The sequence below is a fragment of the Gossypium arboreum genome, chromosome 12 (genome assembly GCF_025698485.1).
Source record: "Gossypium arboreum isolate Shixiya-1 chromosome 12, ASM2569848v2, whole genome shotgun sequence".
NCBI lineage: Eukaryota > Viridiplantae > Streptophyta > Magnoliopsida > Malvales > Malvaceae > Gossypium > Gossypium arboreum.
Genome location: NC_069081.1, coordinates 9192551 through 9216260, shown reverse-complemented (window position 1 = coordinate 9216260; position 23710 = coordinate 9192551). Strand labels below are relative to the sequence as shown.

Genomic DNA, 23710 nt, shown 5'->3' with positions numbered 1-23710 from the left:
AAATCTCTCAATCCCATGCATAATTGTATTCCCGTGACTTTTAATGTCTAAATGAATTTCGATATTTAACACTCATGATAAATAATTCTTGCTTGATATGTTGAGGACCACAAATTCAAGTTTTTCAATGTTTTACATGATAATTGCTAATATAAAATAATGATAACAATTAGGGTATAAAATGAATCAATTATTAAGTATGAAAAGTAAATTAAATAATAGAACATGTATGGATTTACATACTGATGGGATTGATATATTCAATTTCTCAACTAACGAATATAGCATATTTTCGGTTTGTATAGGATTCCTAGACTAGTTACAATCAAATAACTTGCGTTTTCTTTAGTAATGTTATCCATTGAGTGCGTGTTTGAGTGCAAAAGTTGCGGAACGAGAGGAGGAAATGGAAAAATAGGAAGAAAATAAATTTGGAGTGTGTTCGGCTAAGAAGAATAGTGAGAAGAAAGAAAATAGAAGGGGGTGATCATTTTTAATCCTAATTCATAAAAATTAATTCTTTCAAATTAAAATAATGAGAGGAGAAAATTTTGGGAGAGAAGCGTTTGTTAGTCCAAATTATACGTTTTTCAATTGCTTTATTTTCTTTTCTTTCACTTTTTAACTCTACCAAACAATAGAAGAAAATAACATTGATTTTTCTTTTTATTTTTCCGTCTTTTCTATCCAAGTACACCTATGAAAAAGATTCCATCCTTCTAATTTTCCCTCCCTTCAATTTTTTATCTTTTCAATTTTATATTAATTTAATTCACAATTTAACTGTTAATTAAATTTTAATTCGGTAGTCAACCGATTGACCCTTTTATTTAAGAATTGAAAATGTCGTATTAAAAATTAAAGTGAAAAACTATCAGAAACAAAATAGCAGTAATTAACTAAAATTTTATTAAAAACTAAATAATATATAATCATTTAAAATCTGATTCTAGTTCTTATTAAAATTTATTTATTATATTAGTTGAAAATTTTCACTAAAATGCCTAAATCACCGGTATCACAGTCAAAACAAGTCGGAAAAATATGCAGGGACTAATTTTTGCATTGCCTCACACAATCATTTATAAATAAACACAAAGTGTTAACGCGATGATCAAAATTCTAAAATAAAAATAGCCGAAATATCATCTACTCCACTCCTACATACTGAAAAATCTTGTCCCAATCAACTCACTCTTCAAAAAGGACTTCTTCGGAGAAGTCCAAGATTTCCTCAACTTCAACTTCTTTGGCCTCGTACTCCTCTTCCTCATCACTTGCTTCTCCATCCCTCAACTTCTGCCTCTCCAACTTCTCTTCCTCACTTGCCCGCCTCCATTCGCTTATCCACTTCTCCCATTCTTCCTTCAACATCCTTCTCTTCTCCCTATCTTGTTCGCTCAATAGCATCGAAACATCCTGGTCCTCTGCATCATACTTCTTACTGTACTTCTTCAAGTATTTTAATATCTCTTCCTCCTTCTCAGCGCTCAAGAAGGATGGGGGCCTTGGGCGCCACAAGAACTGTCATTTTCCACAAAACAACCACAATCATGATTCCGCAATGCCAGAATAAACCATCTAATTGCAACCAACCATTTATGCTTTTATATTATGTACAATAATTCAATTACCTGGAAGAAATGATCCTTCAGTATCCGGTAGAGTAGCTTACCATGAAAGGACCATATATTGAAACCATTTTCCATTTCATGAACAGATGTTACTGCGGTTGCAACATATCTTTACAATAATAGAGCCAACAATTGTTAGAATAAAATTTTAAGAATAATAAATGTTTTATTTTTTTTAAAAAAAAAAAAAGATAAACAGTAAGGCATCTCAGCTCACTTAAATGTCATCAATTTTTATTGGCTTACCTTCCAGTGGGATCCCATTCAATATCTGTGGCCATAAAATGTTCAGCAGTTGCCATTGTTTCAAGCTCATCGACATTAAAGAATTCCAACTGACCATTGAACCCCTTCAATCCAGCAAGTACAATAAAACGGCCACCAGGTGACCAGAATAACGCATTTGCCTGCTTGCCTTTCAGAGTAGTGAGCTTTGAAACGCGGCCCAAATTGTGCGATGATTTCATCGAGTAAAAGCTAATATCAGGCCTTGGATTATCCCCATGTATAACAGCAAACCTGTGCCCCTTCGGCTCCCAAGCAAAAGCGATTATCTTATCATTTTTATTATCAAGCTCCAAAACCTCAATTGGTATGTCTCTTTCCTTGATGCGAAAGAGCTCAAAACCGGTATAAGTGCTTTTTTTTGTTTTTGTGTATCGGTCAGCTTTTACAGCAAGATATTCACCGTTGCTTTGCCAGTACATTTTGCAGTCGCTGACGCTGAAAAGATTCTTTTGCCTCAATTCCACTTTACTGGGAATTTGAACAAGACTCACCTGAGAAATACATGCAAGTCGCATATTAGTTGACATCAAGTCTAAACTCATAAAATAATGGAGCCTTTCAAAAGAATAAGTAATTACTCTAGCAGGCTGGTTTCCACCTCCAAGTTCAGGAACAAAAAGTGCAAGAATGAGATCAGTTGGTGACCAACTGAAGTCCACAACGTTTTCAACCTTCAAAGATTTTTTGTCAATAAGGCTAAAGGTCTCTGTTTCATAAACAGATATCATATTTTTCCCAAGTTTGGCAAAATACTTGTCCTCTTTTCCGCCTCCCCATCTGGAAGACAATTCTAATTCTTTAGACACAAGCATGCTCACCAAAAATGAGAAGAGAGGAGACGGTTGAAGATAAAATTAAAACAAAAGACAAGAATCACCTGAAAACAGGCCAAGAAACTCCAGCAACACCACCAGCTCCTCCAATTGTAAATTCATCAGCACTTCCCTTAAAATCTCTCATCACTTTTCCGGTTCTCACATCAAAAATGTTTATCACAACCCTCTGAATGCAAAATGTTATATCAGAATCTGTATTGGAATAAGAGAACAGGATTTAAGTAACAAGAGATGAGTCTGAAAACCTCACATTTGCATCACGAGGATTGCTTGGTTCATGGCTGCTGTAGGTTACTAAAAATTTTTCACCAGGAGAAAAATCAATAAGCTTAACCTGTATTATCAATATCATTGCAGGTTAAAACGAGGAAAAGGAGAAAAGAAAACTTGGGAGAAAATGTTAAAAAAGGCCTAATTCTGACCTGAGGATGGGCATAACGCATTAGACGATTAAATGTATTTGCACCTCCCCAAACTGCTGCTCCTTGCCTGTGAACTGTTGCCAAGTATGTCCCCAGGGGAGACCACTGCACAAAACTTTCGGTCCAGTACTGTATGCAAAAACATTTTATAACCAATTATATCCATTAAAAAATGGCTGTTGGAAATGAAAAACAGATAACCAAGCTCCAGTATTTGATACAAGGGGTAAACTACTTACAGTGCGTTTGTAAACGAGCTCGGTTTTAGACTGCCTTGCATCATTCCACAGAACTTCAGTGTCAGTGCCAGCACGAATTACAAATTGATCTCGTGCCTTTTCATCAGTAAGCCACTTTTGAAGATTTTCCTGTAACATCATCAAAGTAATAAACAGGAGCTCAGAGAGAACACAGGCTTTGTGTGTTAGGAGTTTAAAGACTTGAGATTAACTGGCACATAAGATGGTTAAATAGTACTTGCAGACACAACTCTTATAGCAATAAATTCAACATAATGCCACAAAAGAAGAAACTGCAATAGTTAACTTTTGCCTAAAACCTTAAAGCAAGTATGCCAGTATAGAAGAATTTCAAATATTCAGCACTGATCCTGGCTCAAATTAAATCAAACCATCTTTTACAAATTCTAGATGTTTTTATTTAGTAAGACCCCATAGCTACAAACTCCAAGATCAGACAAATTATCAGCAGCTTATTATCAATGTTTCAATCAAGTCGGTATATGTTAGAACAAAGCTAATCAACGTTCCTACTACATATGGGTCTGTATGGCCATTGCAAGGAAACGTAAACCAAATACATTTACTACCAAAACATTGAATTGAAAATATTACCCCAGGCGTGTAGGGTTTAATCTCAGGAGGAGCCCATTCATCCGGAACTCTCATGTACTTATCAAAATCATCGAACATATTAACAGCAAAAATATGTGCTCTATCCAACTTGTACCCATTGGTCTTCTCCTTAGCAAGCTCAGCTTCCTACATCCATAAGAAATCAAAGAAAAGCAAATAAAAAATTGAAAGGTAAGAGAACATAATTACCAAAATCCAAAAGCCATAAAAGTCGAACCTGTGGTGTATTGTACTCTATAAAACAATAACCTAGGGTTTTCTTAGTCTCAGGATCAACAGGCATCCAAAGACCATCCTCCTTAATGACTCCAATCTGACTATAGATTTTCCGAATGACACCCTCGAGTTTCTCAAACTTTTCACGAGGAACAACCGGGAGATTATCCACTACAATAACGTTTCCAAACCCGGAATCGAATTCCAATTGATCGTCATGGTAAACATCCTCATCATCACTATCCAAAAGTGAAAATCAGATTTGTATTTTTTTAAATAAAAAATAAATAAATTAGAAAGAAGATCGAGTATAGTACCTGACGATGCCACAATCTTCACCACGAGGAAGTTGAATGGAATTGAAATCGATATTCAAATCGATGCCCATGCTAGCAGCCTTCGCCTCTATCTCGTTCATTAGCATCACCTCCGCCGCCATAGTGAACTATTTCGGATCGGATGGAGGAGAGAGTGTTTTTTTTTTTATAGCTTGAAGTAACGAAAAAAAATTACAAAATTTTTGGGTGATTTAAGTGCAAACAGGGGTTGGTTTTCCATTCTCTCTAGGGTTTTCAGATGACTATTGAGTGGAGTTGTCAGCCCAATTACTCTTGGACTCATCCCTATTACAGGTGTTCCTGAATAACACGGGATCTAAATATAATATTAACGTATTTTATATTTATATAAGATCAGTCTAGTAAAAGATATGAGCTTACAATTTTATTTAAATTTTACATATTTACAAATAATTAACCCTAATCATGATAAGCCTATCCATATTTTAAAAAAATATATTTATATTATTTAAATTTAATATTTAATAATTTTATATAAAATTATCCTAATATTTTTAATATTTATATTATAGTAGTATTATTTATTACTATAAATTTAATTTTTAGTTATTACTAATTACATAATATATAAAAATAACATAATATAAAATATTACAAACTAAAAATGAGTTAAGTTTAAACCTTAAATAGAGACAGACTCAGACATTAAATGAAGAATAAAATATGGTGATTGAATTGATAAAATATAAATCGTACTATATATATTGCAAAGCCTAATACTAAGACTAGTGTGATTTTAATGATACATAAATTGTCAAGATGACACTTGAATAGCTTCATATTACTTAAAATCAATATATATATATATTGAATAATAACAATTAAAAATAATTAATTTATAGTTTTATAAAATTTAAAAAAATCACTAGATAAAAATAATAAATATGTAGTTTTATATAATTCTAAAAATAACTAGATGTAAATTTGTAGTTTTAGAAATAGGAGGTGTATAAATTGTTTATTATTAATAAATTTATAAATAACAATTAAAATCACTAGATAAAAATCATTAGATATATAAATTTATTAATAACAATTAAAATCACTAGAAATATAAATTTATTAATTTTAAAAATTCAAAAAATGAATGCCTTAAATGACTAATTTACCTATAAAGGCTCATTTTTAAGTATATTTACAGAAATGGGTCAATTTCTGCATTATTTACCGGAAAGGACCGATTTTGGCAAAACGTGTCCACATAGGAGTGTTTTAGGGTGAAATTTTAGCAAAACGAGCCCCTGGGGAGCGATTTTGCCACGTCAACACAAAACGCACTGACGTGGATGCGCTTTGCTGACGTGGCAAAATCGTTCCCTCAGGATTACGTTTTGCTCCTTGTTTTTTCTAGGTTAGGGCCTTTTGCATGTTTAGTCCTTAGGGTTTTTTGGTTTAGGATTTTTAAGATTAGGTTTGTATGGTTTACGGTTTTGTTAAAATAATTTAAGGTTTTAGGTTTTAGGAATTTTTAAAAATAAATTAGGATTTAGTGTTCTTTTTAAAAATTAATTAAATTAGGGTTTGGGGTTTTAAATAAATTAATTAAATTAGGGTTTAAGGGTTTTAAATAAATTAATTAAATTTGGATTTAGTGTTTTTAAGAAAATTAATTAAATTTTGGTTTAATTTTTTTAAAATAATATTGGGTTTAGGTTTAAGGTTTAGGGAAAATTATATTAACAATAAGGATCTTGGTTTTTTTCTACAGTAGTTCCTGAAAAAATAATTTTGAAAAGACAGTTCTAAACAAATAGTGTTAAAAACGCTTCAAGCAGGATGCACTGTCAGCAAAATTATTGAAAAAAGCTCCCACATGGACGCTTTTTTTCTACAGTAGTTCCTGAAAAATAATTTTGAAAAAACAGTTCTGAACAGATAGTGTCAAAAATGCTTCAAGCGAGATGCACTGTCAACAAAATTGAAGAAAAAAGCTCCCACGTGGACGCTCTTTTTCTACAGTAGTTCCTGAAAAAATAATTTTGAGAAGACGTTTCTGAAAAAATAGTGTAAAAAACGCTTTAAGTAGGATGCACTGTCAGCAAAATTGATGAAAAAAGCTCCCACATGGACGCTCTTTTTCTATAGTAGTTCCTAAAAAAATAATTTTGAGAAGACGTTTCTAAACAAATAGTCTCCATAATGCTTTAAGCAGGATGCACTATCAGCAAAATTACTGAAAAAAAGCTCTCACGTGGATGCTCTTTTTCTACAATAGTTCATGTTTGGCTTTAGGCTATAAATGAGTCAAATTTCATTCTCAGGTTACATAAGTTACAGCAAGAAAAACTAGAGAGGCTAAGCAGAATAGAATTTGAATATGAGTGAACGTATTAGTGATGTTATTTACTAGGATGATGAGGTCCGTGACATTGAGAACGACGTTATTTTTTTATTTGAGAACACAACGCGAATAGTATTTAAACAGACTATAGATTTGACAGAATTTCGTAAAAAAATTAGGCACAAAATCTTCGGAACGACGCTAATGAGGGTTTCTTCTATTAAGTATCAATTTTGTGCTTCGATTGATCCTGTGACATATGACTCATTTGATATCAAAGATGGTCGTAGCTTTGAGGCGATGGTGCAAACTTATCTCGCTAGCGAATCACTCTATCTTGAGTTATATGTACAATTTTCATCTCCAAATTAAACATTTGCGACTTCAACATCTACTGCTATTCGAAAGGAAGACACGGCCCCTACCCGACACTCCGTTAATGGGAGGCAGAGCACGGAAGCGCCCGTGTTTGGTCGTAGTATGAATACACAACTCCTACATGACACTCGGTTAGTGGATGAGACATGCACATCAGTGGGTCAATGTTCGATACTAGAAATATGTATTGGGGAATGACATCAACTTCTAGTGGTTGGCAATCCACATATGATTGGGGACGTTAAGAAATGTCCACAAGAAGGAATTGTGTACTTCTTACAACGTCCACCGACGAGTGGACCTCGTACGTTACAAATGATGGTGGGTTGGATAATGAGTCCGATATGGATCCACCTCGAAAGCCTAGCCCTGATGGTGTAGAAGTTGTATTATTTTTTGAACCAGAGACTGTTCCATCCGAACCTAAAGATGTTGAAGGGGGTTCAGATGAAGAAGAAAAAGAAGGTCTGTGATTTAAGGCGTACTCACCTCCAGTCCACATGCATAATGTCGATATATTGGCAGATGATACATTGAAGTTTCCAGATCTACCATACAGAAAGTGTGATCGTATAAAATCATCATTGGATTTGGGTGAATTGGAAGTTGGTAAAGAGTTTTCCAGTAAGAATTGTTTTCTTGGTACATTGAAACAACATATCATCAATCACGGGGTTAACTACAACGTGGTTAAAATCCAAATCTAAAAAGTTCGAGGCTAAGTGTGCAGTGCAAAACGATACATATTTATAGAAAATCATGACTTCTTTTAGGAAAAAGACAGGCTTGTAGAAGATAAAAAAAAAGTACAAAGGTCTACATACCTGTGTTTCTAGTGTAGTATCACTAGGTGTTTAGGGTTATTGAATAATAATGTTATTACTTAATGTTGCATTATTTAACATACTTCGTTGACAGGTATTTCACAAGTTCATCTCAAGATAGAATCATGTATGATAGCTAGCTTAATACTACCGATCTTGAAGGCAGATCTCAATACTTTTGTGTCAGTCTTAATTACCAATATTCGTAGCCATTTGAGGTACACACCCTGTTACCGCAAGGCTTGGATAGTTAAGTAAAAGGCGTTGGAAAAGATGCATAGTGGGTGGAGCGTTTCATATAATGAGGTGTGGTAGTGGTGGCAGGTGCTAGAGAGGTACATCCCAAGTTGTATAATAGACCTTGAAACGGTCCTTGTGTATTACAACGACCGATTGCTCCGTGGATGCCAAGTGTTCAAGCGTCAGTGCTGAAGCTTTAAGCAATGTCAGGATACATTTGTGTACTGCAAGCCATTGGTACCAATTGACAGTACCTTGATGTATGATAGATATACCTATCAGCTACTGCTAGCTGTGGCACATGATAGCAGTGGGAGAATCATTCTAATTGCGTTTGCAATAACACCATGGGAGTCAGGTGATGACTGATATTTCTTTCTTTCTAGGTTAAAAAGGCATGTATGCCCCCAACCTGATATCTGCATTATATCAGATCGGGGTATTGGAATACTAGTCGTAATTGAGCGACAAAGAAACCTATTGGATTGTACGCACCATCGATATTGTCTAAACCATGTTGCGTCCAACTACTATGGGCAATATCGGTTTACCATTGAACGACGACAAGTGACCAACATAGGTATTTAATCTCTATTAATATAATTTCATTTGTAATATTCAATTTATTCTGAATGGAACAGTGGTATGTAATTTTCGCTATCAACTTATATTGGCAGGGTACGAGATCAATAAGGATCATTTTCATGATATGTTGGGGATTTTGTATTCAGTTAACGATAAAGGCGCAGACTATCTCTATAACATACCTTTCGAACAATGGACACTAGCATACGACGATGATTTATGATATGGTTATATGACCACAAACTTGGCTGAATGAATAAATTATGTTCTAAAAGGAACGCGTCATTTGCCGATAACCTCGATTGTGTGAGAGACATATTTTCTTTTGGCGACACTATTTCTAAAACGAGCAGCGAGTTATAAAGGCCAAATGCAGGGAGGTCATGTATGGTTCTGGAAGGTATTGTAAGAAATTAACAAGACGAATGCACGAGCCAACACCATGCACATAGTATGTCATGATCGCGACAACTTATGGTTTCATGTGATGGAGTTTGATAGGTCGAACCAATGTATTACTAGAGGGCAATATCATGTGCACCTGATAAATAAGACTTGCGATTGTGATACGTTTGATGCACTTCGTTATCTATGCGCTCATGCAATTGTAGCTTGTCAGAAGCTCTGTTTGGATCCTATTCGATATGTCGACGAAGTGTATAAAATAGAATACATGTACAATGTATGGAGACATATATTCCCACTGGTCTCAGATGAATGTAAGTGGTTGTTTGTATCGCTTGCTCCGTTTAAGTTGTTATCGGATAGAGAATTGCGTCGCAAACTAAAAAGTCAACCTTACTCGAGTAGAATATGTAATAATATGGATATCTGGGAAAGAACGAACCAACAGAAGTTGTGCGGATGGTGTAGGAACCCAAGTCATACAATTCGATCATGTCTAAACCGAAATAGTTGATAATTGTTGTAATGAAATTATGTTGCATTATTTCTATTACGCCTTATTCAAAATAACTTCTATTTTATTAGAAATATAAAAATAATTTACTATTAAAATATTAAAAACAACTTTTATTTTATTAAATGACCTAAAATAAAAATAGTTTTTACAAATATATTAAAAAAATTAATGTATGTGCCAGTTGAAATCAGTGCCACATAAGGGTGTTCGATGATTACGTGCTGGATTCCTCATTAGTTCAGCTTTTGGCGAGGGTTGTGGTTGCTCCGGTTGTGAATGTCAAAAGGATGACCCACATTGATAGAATAAAGAATGTTGAGGTGTTTGGATCACCCGTGACGAAGGTGTTTGAATTCCATAAGGCGATTGGGATTAGTAAGGAGATAAACTCCTCGTGACGATACATCGGGCTATGTATTCCAACCTGGCATAGGACTGGGAAAAGGAAACATATAAGGGTTAGTATACATATAAAGGCTAGGATACGCACCTGGCATAATCTGAAGGGGCTATGCTATGGGTGTCATCAATTGAGGCGTTGAGCCTGGTGATTATGTGGGAACTGTTGATGAGCCTGTGCTGTCATCTCCTCTCCTTAGATTTAAAGGGCCCCGTTGTTCCCTTTCAATAAGGATTTGTCGATGCCTTTGCTCTTTCGATAACAAATATGGCTTGTTATGTATCCTAAACCATGGCATGTAATCCAGCGTGTACGTTAACTCTGAGACAATGATCGATTTTCCCAAATTTTGATATATTCTGATAAAATACCGGCCAATTCGTATCAATTTATCGTAAGTCAACTTTGTGCTTTTTATCGAGCACCTCAAGTGCCTCAAGAATTAGTTGTCAGAATCTAAATTGCCGGAACACTCTATTCTTCTAGTGCATCTCAACAGTAGCATAACTGACTAATGGGCCCTTAACATGTCAAATGTTCGAATTTTGAAAGAATTCATTCAAAATTACTGCCCGAATTGCCGGATCCTCATATGGTGTCCATTGAAACTATATGAACGTGATAAAAATATTAGTTATATACATAATACTAAATACTATATATGAAACGACTATTTTATGTATATTTATATTATTTAATACTTACTTGCGCTTCCGACTGTTGGTCTAATAGAAGTCGTATATCTTCAAGAGCGGTCGGTATCCCAATATAACTCGCCGGATAGTTCTACCTAATTAAATAAATTTTTGGCATACAATTTTGTTTTAAATTTATGTAATACTTTTAAAATCAAATAAAATTTTTACCTCGTTATGAGTGGGAATGTATATGGGTGGTTCACTCGAGGACGAGAAAATTGAAAGCAAAACCGAACCCATTATTGTAATAGTGATAGACAACCTCCGATTTGGCTTTATTTTATGGCATCGCCCCGCACGTCTCTAGTACAATATTGCTAACACGACAGACCCCCAACTAAATTCGCTAGCTGCTCTAAAATCAATGAGTTTCAACAGCCACATCAGATGTACGAGGTTTCGTGACAAGTCCGGCATCAAATAACCTCTAATTATCTTAAAGATGTATGCCCAAGCATATCGTATTCTTTCTACTTCAGTCGAATCATTCCCCGGCTCCGGGAATGTGTCTCGTAACAAACTCATCTCGATCCGACCTTCATAAATATTATCCGAAATCACACCTAAAAGATTGTAGCATACGGCTCCCCAATCAGCAAATTGAATGGACCCGGTGAGTGCGGACTCATCCATCAACAATCCCAATTGTAACTGCATGTCCACCAAAGTGATGGTACACTCTCCGCATGGAAGATGAAATGTGTGCGTTTTTGGTCTCCATCTCTTTATTAACGCGCTGATGGGTTTTGAGTCTAACTTGTACCCCCGACCTATAGTGGCCACGTGCCAAAAACCTGCTTCCCTCAAGTAATTTTTTATAAATGGTGATGAAGGACCAGACATAGTACAAATATAACATTGTAACACCCGATTCTGATTGTTATAAAAATTTTAAAATACAAATTAATTAAAATTATATAAATGAAAAAATTATTAAATAATATTTAAAAATTAAAATTAACACTTACCATTTTCATTTGTTCGACGGAGTTATGTTTATAATTGAGACGAATTAATTCCATTGTTAACACGATCAAATATTTTTGAAATTATAAAAAATAATGCTAATTTAGAAAGAAAATTAAAGGAAATAATTAATTAAAAGAGCTTTGAGAAATTTAAGGAGAAATTTGAGAACTTTGAGAAATTTAGGGAGCAATTTGAGAGTTTTTTGCTAAATTTTGAAGAAATTTTGTGTGAAATAATAGGAAGCGGTTTTATACTTTTTTTTTACCGTTGGACCCCCCAACGGTAAAAAAAATTAGCCGTTGGGGACAAAAACACAGAGCAAAACGCAACTCTGAATGAGTGTTTTGTCATGTCAGCAAAGCCCGTCCACGTTAGCGCGTTTTGTGCTGACATGTCAAAAGCGCTCCCTCAGGGGCGCAATTTGCTGGAAATTGCACTATAAAACGCTCCTACATGGATGCGTTTTCACAAAATCAATCATTTTCAATAAATAATGTAAAAATTGACTCATTTCTATAAATATACTTGGAAATGGGCCTTTATAAGTAAATTAATCATCTTAAATAATATTATTTGAATTTTTTCATTTCTAACGTTTCAACTTTTTATGGTGATTTTGATGTGTGACGAAAATCGTTTATTTCCTTTTAATAAAAAATTTATTCTTCACCCTTTTAAAGCAGAGATAAGTGATGGGTAAAATTTTCAATGATCAACCATATTAGCCCTAATCACTAGGAAACAACTTTATTCCAAGCTTAGATTTAAAAATAATTTTTTAAAAATTATAAAAATAAAATAAAATTTGAAAATTCTTTTGATATTCTGGTGAAATTTGAGCTACATGATCTTGGAAATCGATAAAAAAAAATGATTTTTCCGACATAAAAATTACCACTAAAATAAAGTGAAACAGATGTAAAATGATTTTTTCTTTAAAAAAAAGCTTCTCTTCCGATTTAATCTCATGACAAAATAGAGAAGAAAGGGAAATTTAAAAAGAAAATGATAGTTTTTCTAAATAAACCGTGAAAATGAACAATGGAATGAAATTTTGGCTTTTGTAGTTGGAGTTAATGGAGAAATTTGCAAGATAAGTCCCTTCGTGTTTTCTTATTATTTTCGTAAGGCCTTCTACCTTATTTAATTACAGCCTAGGCCCTTCCTATTTTATATTTATTTGAAAATTCGAAATTTCAGAATAATTAATTTCAACATTTGACCCTACATGTTTCTTAAGATAACTTTCGGTTTTTGTTTTTAAATTCATAAATTTAGTCCTCCAAGGTTTTAAATGCTTTAGAAATTTGAAATCATAACTTGATTATTTGCCTACTAAGGTTTAGTTTGGATGAACAATTGGGTGCAGTGCGGTGCGGTGCGGTGCGGTGTGTTTAGCTTACTTTTTGTCTCACGCTACAGTATTGCTACAGTATCTAATCTCACCGCCACCGCTATTTTTATACTAACCGCAAATAAATGCACCGCCCATCCAAATTCGCCCTATGTCACTTTATCTCTACATTTATTATAAAGTTTGAAATTTATCTCCTTTTTTTCTATTATTTTTAAAACAATTTTGAAGTTTTTCCAAAATTTTACATGAATGATTACTTACTGTTTCAAACATATAATATTTTTAAATCTAAAACGTCGAAAAATATTTTTAAAAATAAAATTGAAATATCACTTTATCAATAATATTAAAACTAAATTATTTTTAAAATGGTTTAAAAATAAAACGTCTATGTACATTATTTTTAAATTCAAAAGCCAATTTAAAAATTAAACTATTTTATATTTATTGCTAAAAATGTTTTTATATACAATATAAAAAGTAATTTACCAAAAGTCTTATGCATTTTAAAAGTATAAGAAATTGGGAATATTGTTTTACAAGTTTTCAAAATTCGTAATTTTGTTTATAATGTTTTTCTAATAAAACGTTTTAAACAAGTAAATTAAAATAATAGATTACATAAGTTTAAAATAATTTTCTATGACTATGACTATTAAATATTTTAATTTTTAAAATAATAATAATTTTATAAAATAATTTGGCTTGTTGATTAAGACACCTCCATGTGATCGTATGATTGACGGAAAATAAATATATTAAGTTGACAAATTTTAACAAAAAAATTACCAACAACAATAATATTTTTTTTTTGGAAACTATTGCTCCGATTGGGCTTTATTAGAAAAACCATGAAAAACAGATAAAAGTCCAAGAAAAACAAAAAGAAAGAGTTGGCCCAACAAGTTTTTAGCTCGAAGAGAAGAAACAAAAAATACAGCAAAAACTCTAGAAACTTTTTTTAAAAATATCGACACTATTTCGCCCAATCACAAAAGTCTGTATTCGTCTTGTCATTTCATCTGCCATTGCTTTGTAAAGACGTTTCCAGATTTCCAAGGAAAGGATTTTGCTCCATGCCTATTGATCTTTTCCTTTTTCCTTTCCTTTTTCCTTCCTTGCTTCATTCTGTTCTCAATCTGATTTTCGCTCTTCTTTTCCATTTTAAAAGATTTTGTAAAATCATGTATGTTTCCTGATGTAGAGATCGTCTTCTCCTTCTTTAGCATTGCAGTTGGTGATGATTCTATTTCCAGATGTTTCATCTCCATTCCCGATCTATTTCCGCTTCAGTAATACCCTTTCCAACGTATACAGGAGCAATGTATGTATTTTTGTCTATTTTTAACCCTTCTGATGCCCGATTGTGTGCTGCTACATTCGCTATTCTTCTTACATGTTGAAACTGGCAATCATAAAATACCGCTTTCTCATCTTTGATATTGAAAATAAAAGGTTCTATTTCTGATCTATCTCTTTTTTGGCTTTGAACTTTCTTTATTACTGTCAAGGAGTCTCCCTCAATAATAACATGATTTAAACCCAAGTCTCTACGCACTTTAATTGCCTGTAAGCATGCGTTGGCTTCAGCCGCAAAGCTAGAAAAAATGTCGGTATGAACTGTTGTTTTTGATGCTAAAACTTCCATTTGAAATTTTTGACTATAATTCCTGAGCATGATCTATTTTGCCTATTACCAAAAGCAACATCAAAGTTTATTTTGAAAAAACCTTGTTTCGGAGGCCTCCATAGCTCGGAATCCAGATTCGAGGCGAGATCCTTTTTCTCAATGTCTTTTAATTCCTGTATATATTTCAGTATGAATTTTTCTATTTCTGCTCCAGATCTCCTGTGGCCTTCATGCATCCATTTGTTCCTAGCTGACCAGATAGCCCATATAGCATAGATGAAAATCTGACCTACTTCTGTTGTATTGTTATGCAAGATCCAGGTAAACCATTCCATAAACTCTGATTGTAAAATACTGTGGCCATGCAAACTCTAATTTTTCCCATGTTTCCTTTGTGACAGCACAATCCCGGAAGAACATACTCCTTGGTTTCCAGCCCTTGCATGCATCTATGACAAATAGCCTCATTAATTAATCTCTTAGTTCTTAGGTTTACTAGAGTAGGAAGATAGTTGAGGGTGGCTCTCCAAGCTGTAATATTAATTTTTGAAGGGAGGTAACTATTCCAGAGTTTTTTTTGTAGCATTTGTAAATCTCACTTGGCTTGTAATTTTCATTTCTTGGTAAAAGAATTTTGTATCAGCTACACACCGTATATTCTCCATATGCCTCTCCCCTCCAACTCAGAAAGTCTTCATGAGAAAGATGAGCCAGTGGTATTAGCATAATCTTTTGAGCAACCTCTTCAGAGAAGGTATTTGAAATTAGCTTAGATATTCATATTTTGTTCCTATTATCGATAAGATCTTCGACCTTTGTGACATTTTGCCTATTGACAGGTTTTTTTACCAGCAGGTCATCAACGTTTGGAACCCAGACATCTTCTTCAATTCTGATATTACGCCCGTTACCCACCCTCCATCTCAGACCTGAAAGCAGAAGTCTTTTTACGGCCTATATACTTTTCCAAGTATATGATGGTAAAGCTCTCTAAGTCTGAACTTAAAAAATCAGAATTTGGATGGTACTTGACTTTTAATGTTCTTGCTAAAAGGGATGTAGGGTTATCTATTAATCTCCATCCTTACTTCGCGATGAGGGCCAAATTGAATTTAGTTAAATTACAATATCCAAGTCTACCCCAGTCTTTTAATTCACATAATTTATTCCATGGACACCAATGAATTCCACGTCGACCTTGACCCTTCTGCCACCAGAAATTAGCCATTAACTGTTCCATCTTATTACATATTGATAACGATAATAGGAAGCATGCCATTGTGTATGTTGGAATTTCCTGTAAAACGGCTTTAATGAACACCTCTTTTCCTCTTTGTGATAACAAACGAGTACTCCAACTATCAATTTTCAGCTTTATACGATCTTTCAAATGTTGAAAAGCCCTAAGATTTTTCCTGCCCACCATATTTGGCAATCCCAAATAGTTTTCAAAATTATTAGACCTTTTAACTCCCAGCTGATTTGAAATGTTAACCTGAAACATCTCCACTATATTTGAGCTAAAAAATACAGTAGATTTCCCATAATTGATGCATTGACCATAACACCCCTTATATCGTTGTTCCCCTCTTAGTCGCTTCCCCAAACAGAATGCAGTCGTCTGCGAATAAAAGATGAGAGATCTGAGGTCTTCGTCTGCTTATTTTAATCCCTTTTACTCTTCCTTCCTCGGTTGCTAACCTAAGTAAAGTAGAAAGCCCTTCACTACATATGAGAAATAATAAAGGGCTAAGAGGGTCACCTTGACGCAACCCTCTCTCTGGGGTAAAGACCATCCCTAGGGCTCCATTTAAGACCACCGAGTACTAAATAGTGTCAATACAGTGCATAATCCTCGCAACCCATTCAACATCTAATCCCATCTTGATCATCATTTGTTTCAAAAACCCCCGTTCTACCCTAGCGTATGCCTTGCTCATATCAATCTTGAGAGCCATTAGCCTTTTTCCCTCACCCTTTTGTTCCTCAAAGTATGTAGAATTTCATAGGCTAGGAGGACATTGTTAGTTATTAGCCTTCCTAGGACAAACGTACTTTGAGCTGGGTCAATACAAGAATCAAGTACTTTTTGAAGTCTGTTGGCAATGGTATTTGAAGTGATTTTGTAGAACGCCGAACAAAGGCTAATTGGTCTAAAATTTATAGGGTTTTTCGGATGAGCAGTTTTTGGAATTAACACTATGTTCGTATGATTTAAAGGTTTCAAAGACTAACCTTTATTTAAGACTTCCAAACAGTAATCACTAATCTCCTTTCCTACAATATGCCAGAATTAAATCAACTAAAATAATAAGATGATTGAATTTTTAACTTTTAAAGTACAAGAATTAAATCAACTAAAATAGATATTCTTCTGTATTTTAAAATTTTAATCTATATAATATATAAAATCAACTAATAAATATATTCAAAATGGATCTTTCATTTTTATATTTTAATTTTAATTTAACTAATTATAATTTATGAATATTTATTATGTTTTTATATTCAATATTATTTTATTGTTACAAAGTTTCATTTTCAATAGAAACACTCTATTTGTTTACATTTAGATATTTCCAGTGCTTTTTCAAAAAAAAAGATATATCCAGTGATTAGTCGGGGTCCTGACCCTAAAATGGAAACAAAATTTATTTAGGTCCCTTTAAATTTTATAAATAATAAAATTGCACTTTGTCCCTAAAAATTATAAAAGTTTGATTTAATTCTTTAAAATTTATAAAGCTACAAATATTAAAATGGTGAAATTATATTTTTATTATCGTGAAAATTTAAAATTTAATTTTGGCCCATTCTAAAGATATATGTTGGTTTTCTCTTCAAATTTGATTTTAAAAATCATGTATAAGTAACTGAAGCTTATTTTAAATCTACATTATGCACTATATAAATTAATTAATTAATTAATTATAAATTATTTTTACCAATTTTAATATTTTATATTTATTTGTTAAATTTTTATTATAAAAATAGTAATATTTTTATAATACTAGAGAAACAAAAAATATGATATAAAATTTTAATTTTTCAAGTTGTGATAGTTTGTAGTATGATTAATATAAATTAAAAATAGAAAATTTTAATATTTAAAATGAAATTTAATTAACTATTGTTACCAATAAAAATGATAAAAATTTAGAATTAAAAAAATGGGACCATAGATCTATTCTTCTTTCAATGGGACAAGAGTCGAATCTTGCAAGATGTAGACCTTTTCATTTTTTAGCTGGGTGGACGAAGCACTTTAACTTTCCACCCTTTATCAAAGACAAACTAGAGATGCTTGGGTAATATGTCTGATTCCTTATCACAAATTACCTCCCGCATTAACGAATGGAACAGGTCCATTTATGGCTTTTTAGGAACTTGCAAAAAGCAATTGTTCAAGTCACACTTAAACATTCACAAGGAGATGGAGAAGTCAGATTCTAACCGTCTAGCCAAATCAAAATGGATGCTCGAGACAAATTGGAAAATGTTATCAGTTATGAAGAATTGTTTTGGAAACAGAAGTCCAGATGTGATTGGCTTCATTTTGGGAGATCAAAATACAAAATTCTTCTATAGCTGTATGATGCGAAGAAGAAAATTTAATCGGATTAATGTTTTATGCCTTGAGAATGGTGAGTAGAGCTCGGACCAAAATGTTTTTAGATATGAGATAGTAAATTTCTTTCAGCAACTTTATGGTGAATAACCGGATTCCACGATAAGTCTTCCTCTGGGTATTTTACCTATGTTAAGTCATTTGAATGTAGACTTTTGGGGGAAACCAGTTCCGAAAGAGGAGATAAAACGAGCATTATTTGATATGGCTCCTTTAAAAGATCTGGGAAGTGATGGATTCCATGCCTTATTTTTTTTCAGAATCAGTGGGATATTGTTGGGCTTGCTGTGTGCGAATGGGTTAAAGGGTTTTCTGTAGGAAGAGATATTGACCCAGAGTTGAATAACACCTTGATTATACTTATTCCCAAAACAGAGAATCCTGGAAGCTTTGCTTAATTTTGTCCCATTAGCCTCTACTTCGTCCTTTATAAGCTGGTAATGAAGGTTATAGCCAACCATTTTAAACTGGTTCTCCCTAACTTCATCTCGTAGGAACAAGTTAGCTTTATTGCAGGTCGCACTATTTTTCATAACATAATTATAGCGTAGGAAGTTATTCATTCGATGAGGAGAAAGTGTAATGCTAAGGATTGGATGGCAGCAAAAATTGACTTGGAGAATGCGTACAATAGGGTAATATGGGATTTTATTGATGCTTATTTTCAAGTTACTGGTGTACCGAGTTCCCTTTGAAGAGTGATTATGTTTGTTATCTCCACTTCTACTATATAGGTTTTTTGGAACGGAGTTCACTCAAAATTTTAAGCCAACTAAAGAAGTTAGACATGGATGCCCTTTATCACTAAATTTTTTCATACTATGCATGAAATGGTTAGCGTATTCTATTCGTGCAACAATTGACTTTAGTAGATGGCACCCTATTCGCCTTTCACATTCAGCACCCACTTTATCTTACATTTTCTTTTCAAATGATCGGACCATCTTTTGTAAAGCTGATAAGGAGCAAACGCATATGTTGAAAAGTGTCCTGCAATAGTTCTGTCAGTACTTTAGGCACAGGATCAATGCTCGTTGTAACACCCTGGACCCGGTCTAGACGTCTAGACCAAGTTTGGAGAGTTACATCATCCACACTAAAATTCATATTATCAAAATACAGTCGAATGAAACCATTCATTACGTAACATTCATGACAACAATAATTTAAAACATATAGTCTTCAAAAATTCGATAACACCATAGAACCTAAATCCCTAATAGAAATGTTTAAAAGACAATATAAAAATTTGATCGAGCTCTCGCGATGCCGACCCAATCAAGACCGGAGATCACCTGCAACCCAACCAAAATAGAATGAGTTGTGAACTCAGTGTGTAACCGTAGTTAAGTTATTCAATTTTTATTCATTTATAAAGTAGTTATACTCAGAAATTCAGTTCAGTACAGGACTATTTACAATTCAGATTCAGAACAGATCAGTTGTACACAGATAGACATTTATATATACGCAGTTTCATAGGTATATATATATCGCAGATCAGATTCAGATTTAAGTATTCCTAAACCCCAGTTCAGATCATTCATACAATGGGAAACGTTATCAATCATTTACCATATTTTCGGCCTCAAAAATAGGTTTCGGGCCTCATTTATTCTACAACAAGGCTTGGATACACGGCCATGCCCTTGCCCGTGTAGCTCACATGGCCTAGGCACACCCCTATGCCCTCTGCTCGTGTGGTTCTAACCTGTAAACAGAGAGTTGCATGACTTGGACACACCGCGGTATCCTTGCCCATGTGACTCACACGGTCTGGGCACACGCTCATATGCTTACCCGTGTGGTCCTTAGTCACAAGAAATGAGTTACACTGTCTAGACACATGTCCGTGTCTCATACCCGTGTGAACCCTGCACTATTTTGGCCACACACGGCCTGAACACAGTCCCGTGTGCTCCTAATTTGATAACCAATAAGTTACACGGCCGATTACATGGCCTATCGCATGATTGTGTGGCTCATGCGGCCTAGTTATATGCCCGTGTGTTTGGTCGTGTGGCGTCGACAGCCACTATTTTTCAGCCAAAAAATTGCAAAAACTAAGGTTTCCAATACACACTTGAAAAGATTTCAAAGTGATAACAACCTTAAAAATCCTCAAAGCCTAAAATAAGAATCTAGTAACACCATTTAGCCAATTAATCAACAAAACTTCTCGATTACTCACTTAATACCTACGTCAAAAGTTTCGACACGAAACCTTCACATACCGAAACTTTAGCAATAATCACAGAGATTGTCTTATTGCTATTCCTTGTTGTTAATAGCCCTACCTGCTAAGTAAATACACCCATGTTTAGAAAAGATTCTCGATACTCACAACAATCCTTTGTTCTAAGTAATTTACAAAGTGAATGAAAATTCGCGGAGACGCTCGCACTGACAGTTACTTACTGACAGCCTTATGACCAGTGACCAACAATAGAACTTTCGTTAATCTTGAATCCCTTCACCACTTTCGGTTAACAACAAAAATATAAAAACGAAAAGATGAGAACATAAATAAAAAATAACAGGAAAGGAAAAGGAAGAACTGTCATTAAAATTAATTCTTAGCTTCTAAGCAGATTTTGACATATAGCAAAAATATTTTTCCTACGCATACGATGGTATTCGAACTCAAAACTAGACAGAATACGGACGAATGTTTGAACAGTGAACCAGCAGGCTCATTCTTGCCACAATTTCAGACTGAATCGAACTTAAGCAGGCAACGCGTGCTTATGGGTTGATTTCAAAACTAACCCAAAAACTTTTAATGATGCAACTCGAACTCTAGACCTTAAACTCAAAAGTAGAGCACAAAAGTAAAGATACAGATATCTAATCACTACAGAATCTTACAATTAAATTCTTAAAATTTTAGGGCATTACACTCGTAAAAGCAATATTTTTTCTCTAAAGGAACTGAAGATATTTTAAGCTCAAACATCATTGAGCTGTTTGGATTTCAAGAAACTCAGAAGCTGGGAACTTATTTGGTGGTGCTTTTTCTTCATGATCAGGTTGCAGAACTACGAGGCAAATAAGTTATTCGTAGTTAGCAGAATCACACTGGCTCAATCTATACATCTCTTGATTTCTAATTATTTTATGTAGTCAATAATGATTCCCAAAGGAGTGTATAGTATGATAGTTTTTTTGGGGATATTCTGAAGGACATCTAAAGATGTCCCTAGTTAGTTGGGACTCTATCTATCGACCCCGGTCTTGTGGAGGTATTGGGTTCCGCCATTTACATAATCAAAGAACGTCATTCTTTATGAAAATTAGGTTCAATTTGGTGTCTAAAGATAATGCCTTATGGGTAAAAGTTCTCTGAGTGAAGTATGGTTTGAAAAAGCGATTGCTGGATTCCATTATATGAAACCACTGTTCAAATCTGTGGAGGTCTCTTTCCAAGGTTTGGCCTTTATGATGCGTTGCAAGCCATCAAATATAAATTCCTACGACAAAATAACACTAAATAGCATTATAGAGCAGTAGGGTCGAATCCACAGGGATTGGTTATCTATTTTCCTTTTTTCACGATCAGAATTATTGTCGCGACAATAGTTTTGCCCACGACTCCTGGCGAACTTGAATTGAATCAAAAATAAGAAAATTGAATTTAATTTGGTAAGCAGTAATGTAAAGTATTAGCTTCAGACTAAGTGAATTTCGGTTCCGAATCGATCCTTAAAAATGGGTTTTCTCTTCCAAACCATAAGCTGGTTAGAGCGACTAAGAATGTCCCAATTGCCAATTTTTTCTTTGGTAGTTAATTTTGATATGACCTGCAAACCATCCCTTACCAATTATCTAACCGCGATACACGCGTTTGCAATTCAAAACCCAGGCAGCCTTGTGTTCTGAAGAACCCAACTTGGATCAATAGCCTCAACCGCTTGGGTCATTTAAATCCGATCATTATCTCCCTTGACGAAAAATCCCACTAGTATGCCTGTACCAGGATATGTCAATTTGTTTACGGAAATCCGAATACAGCACGATCGACTCAACTTCCCAACTATACGTAAAAACAACTCCAACCCAACATGTACTTTGTGTTGAAATTGAATTAACTTTAATGGATGAATTTGTACTATCTCATATTTTGGAGATATGGTGAATATGATAATGAAAGATTTTTTTAATGCGAATTTATTTTTCATGATTCTTATCCGATAAGAATATCGACCTAAAGCTAAGTAGAAGTTTAGCTAAGCATGAAATTGGTCATGCTTAGTTGGGTTTTTAAGTAGTAGATAGAATAAGTGAAGAGCTGTAGAAGAAACAATAGCAAATTTGCCAAAATAATAATAATAAAGAAAAAAATTTGTGGCAGTAGCCTTAAATTGAAGTTTGCCAGAAATTACAAGAGAGTCGAAATTAATTCTCCATTGCAACTCGTCTTTGAATACCCCACTTTACTTCCATTTTATACTAATTCTTAATAAACTACCCCCTTAAAATCAAGCTTTTCAAATTTAAAATAAAATAGTATAAATTAAAAATGAAAAAGAAAATAAAGATAAAGATGAAGATAAAGATCAATTTAACAAAATTTTGAACAAATTTGAATTTTTCAAATTTTATTATTTCTTTCTACGGCCCACACTTTTTGGAATTGTATTTCTACCCCCGCATTCTTTTTTCTGCTCCAATTCAGTCATTTCTGCTTGTATTTTACTTAAAGTATCCAAATTGCATTCCTAATAGAATTTAAACTTAAAATCACCAATTTCGCAATATTTAATTCAAGAATTAATCGATTTAAACACATAAAACATGCAAAATTAACATGCTATCACTTTATTTCGTGAGAATTTAGCTTAGTCTGCTGGTGATGGTACTAGTATACGATGTTGGATGGATCCTTAGGTTCGAGCTATAGGCACTTTAATTCGACATATTCCGACACACACCAATCTTAATTTGAATTGCCTTCTCAGAGATATGGTTACACCCGATGGAGGTTGGAGCCTTGATTTGTTTCATGTTTGGTTGGCTGACTATATTGTTAAGCAAATAGTAAATATCCTTCCTCATCATCCATCTTTCAGCTTGGATAGGGTTATTTGGAATTGCACATCATCAAAGGCCTTTATAGTTCGTATTGCTTTTAGGCTCTAAAGGAAATTTCTTGGAATCCCGTAGATCAC

The 23710-nt window shown here is 33.9% G+C and overlaps 1 protein-coding gene and 1 long non-coding RNA gene across 5 annotated transcripts; one reads left to right on the top strand and one right to left on the bottom strand.

Moving 5' to 3' along the window:
- Nucleotides 1-1034: 1034 nt before the first annotated feature.
- LOC108479568 (eukaryotic translation initiation factor 3 subunit B-like) lies at nt 1035-4938 on the bottom strand. The gene is made up of 11 exons (XM_017782248.2): nt 4589-4938; nt 4273-4510; nt 4035-4181; nt 3420-3548; nt 3181-3309; nt 3009-3092; nt 2800-2924; nt 2501-2699; nt 1881-2413; nt 1635-1743; nt 1035-1524 (listed from the first exon to the last, which is right to left on the bottom strand). The coding sequence occupies exons 1-11, from the start codon at nt 4708-4710 to the stop codon at nt 1192-1194; spliced, it is 2148 nt and encodes a 715-aa protein (XP_017637737.1). The 5' UTR covers nt 4711-4938; the 3' UTR covers nt 1035-1191.
- A 9273-nt stretch (nt 4939-14211) lies between these two features.
- Nucleotides 14212-16043, top strand: LOC108477278 (uncharacterized). Of its 4 annotated transcripts, XR_008275704.1 has the most exons (4): nt 14218-14608; nt 15129-15235; nt 15316-15668; nt 15754-16043. It is a non-coding gene; the product is annotated as an uncharacterized LOC108477278 (long non-coding RNA). The 4 variants fall into 4 exon arrangements; XR_008275703.1 differs by having other exon boundaries at nt 14216-14608; nt 15129-15668; XR_001870228.2 differs by having other exon boundaries at nt 14223-15235.
- Nucleotides 16044-23710: the final 7667 nt, after the last annotated feature.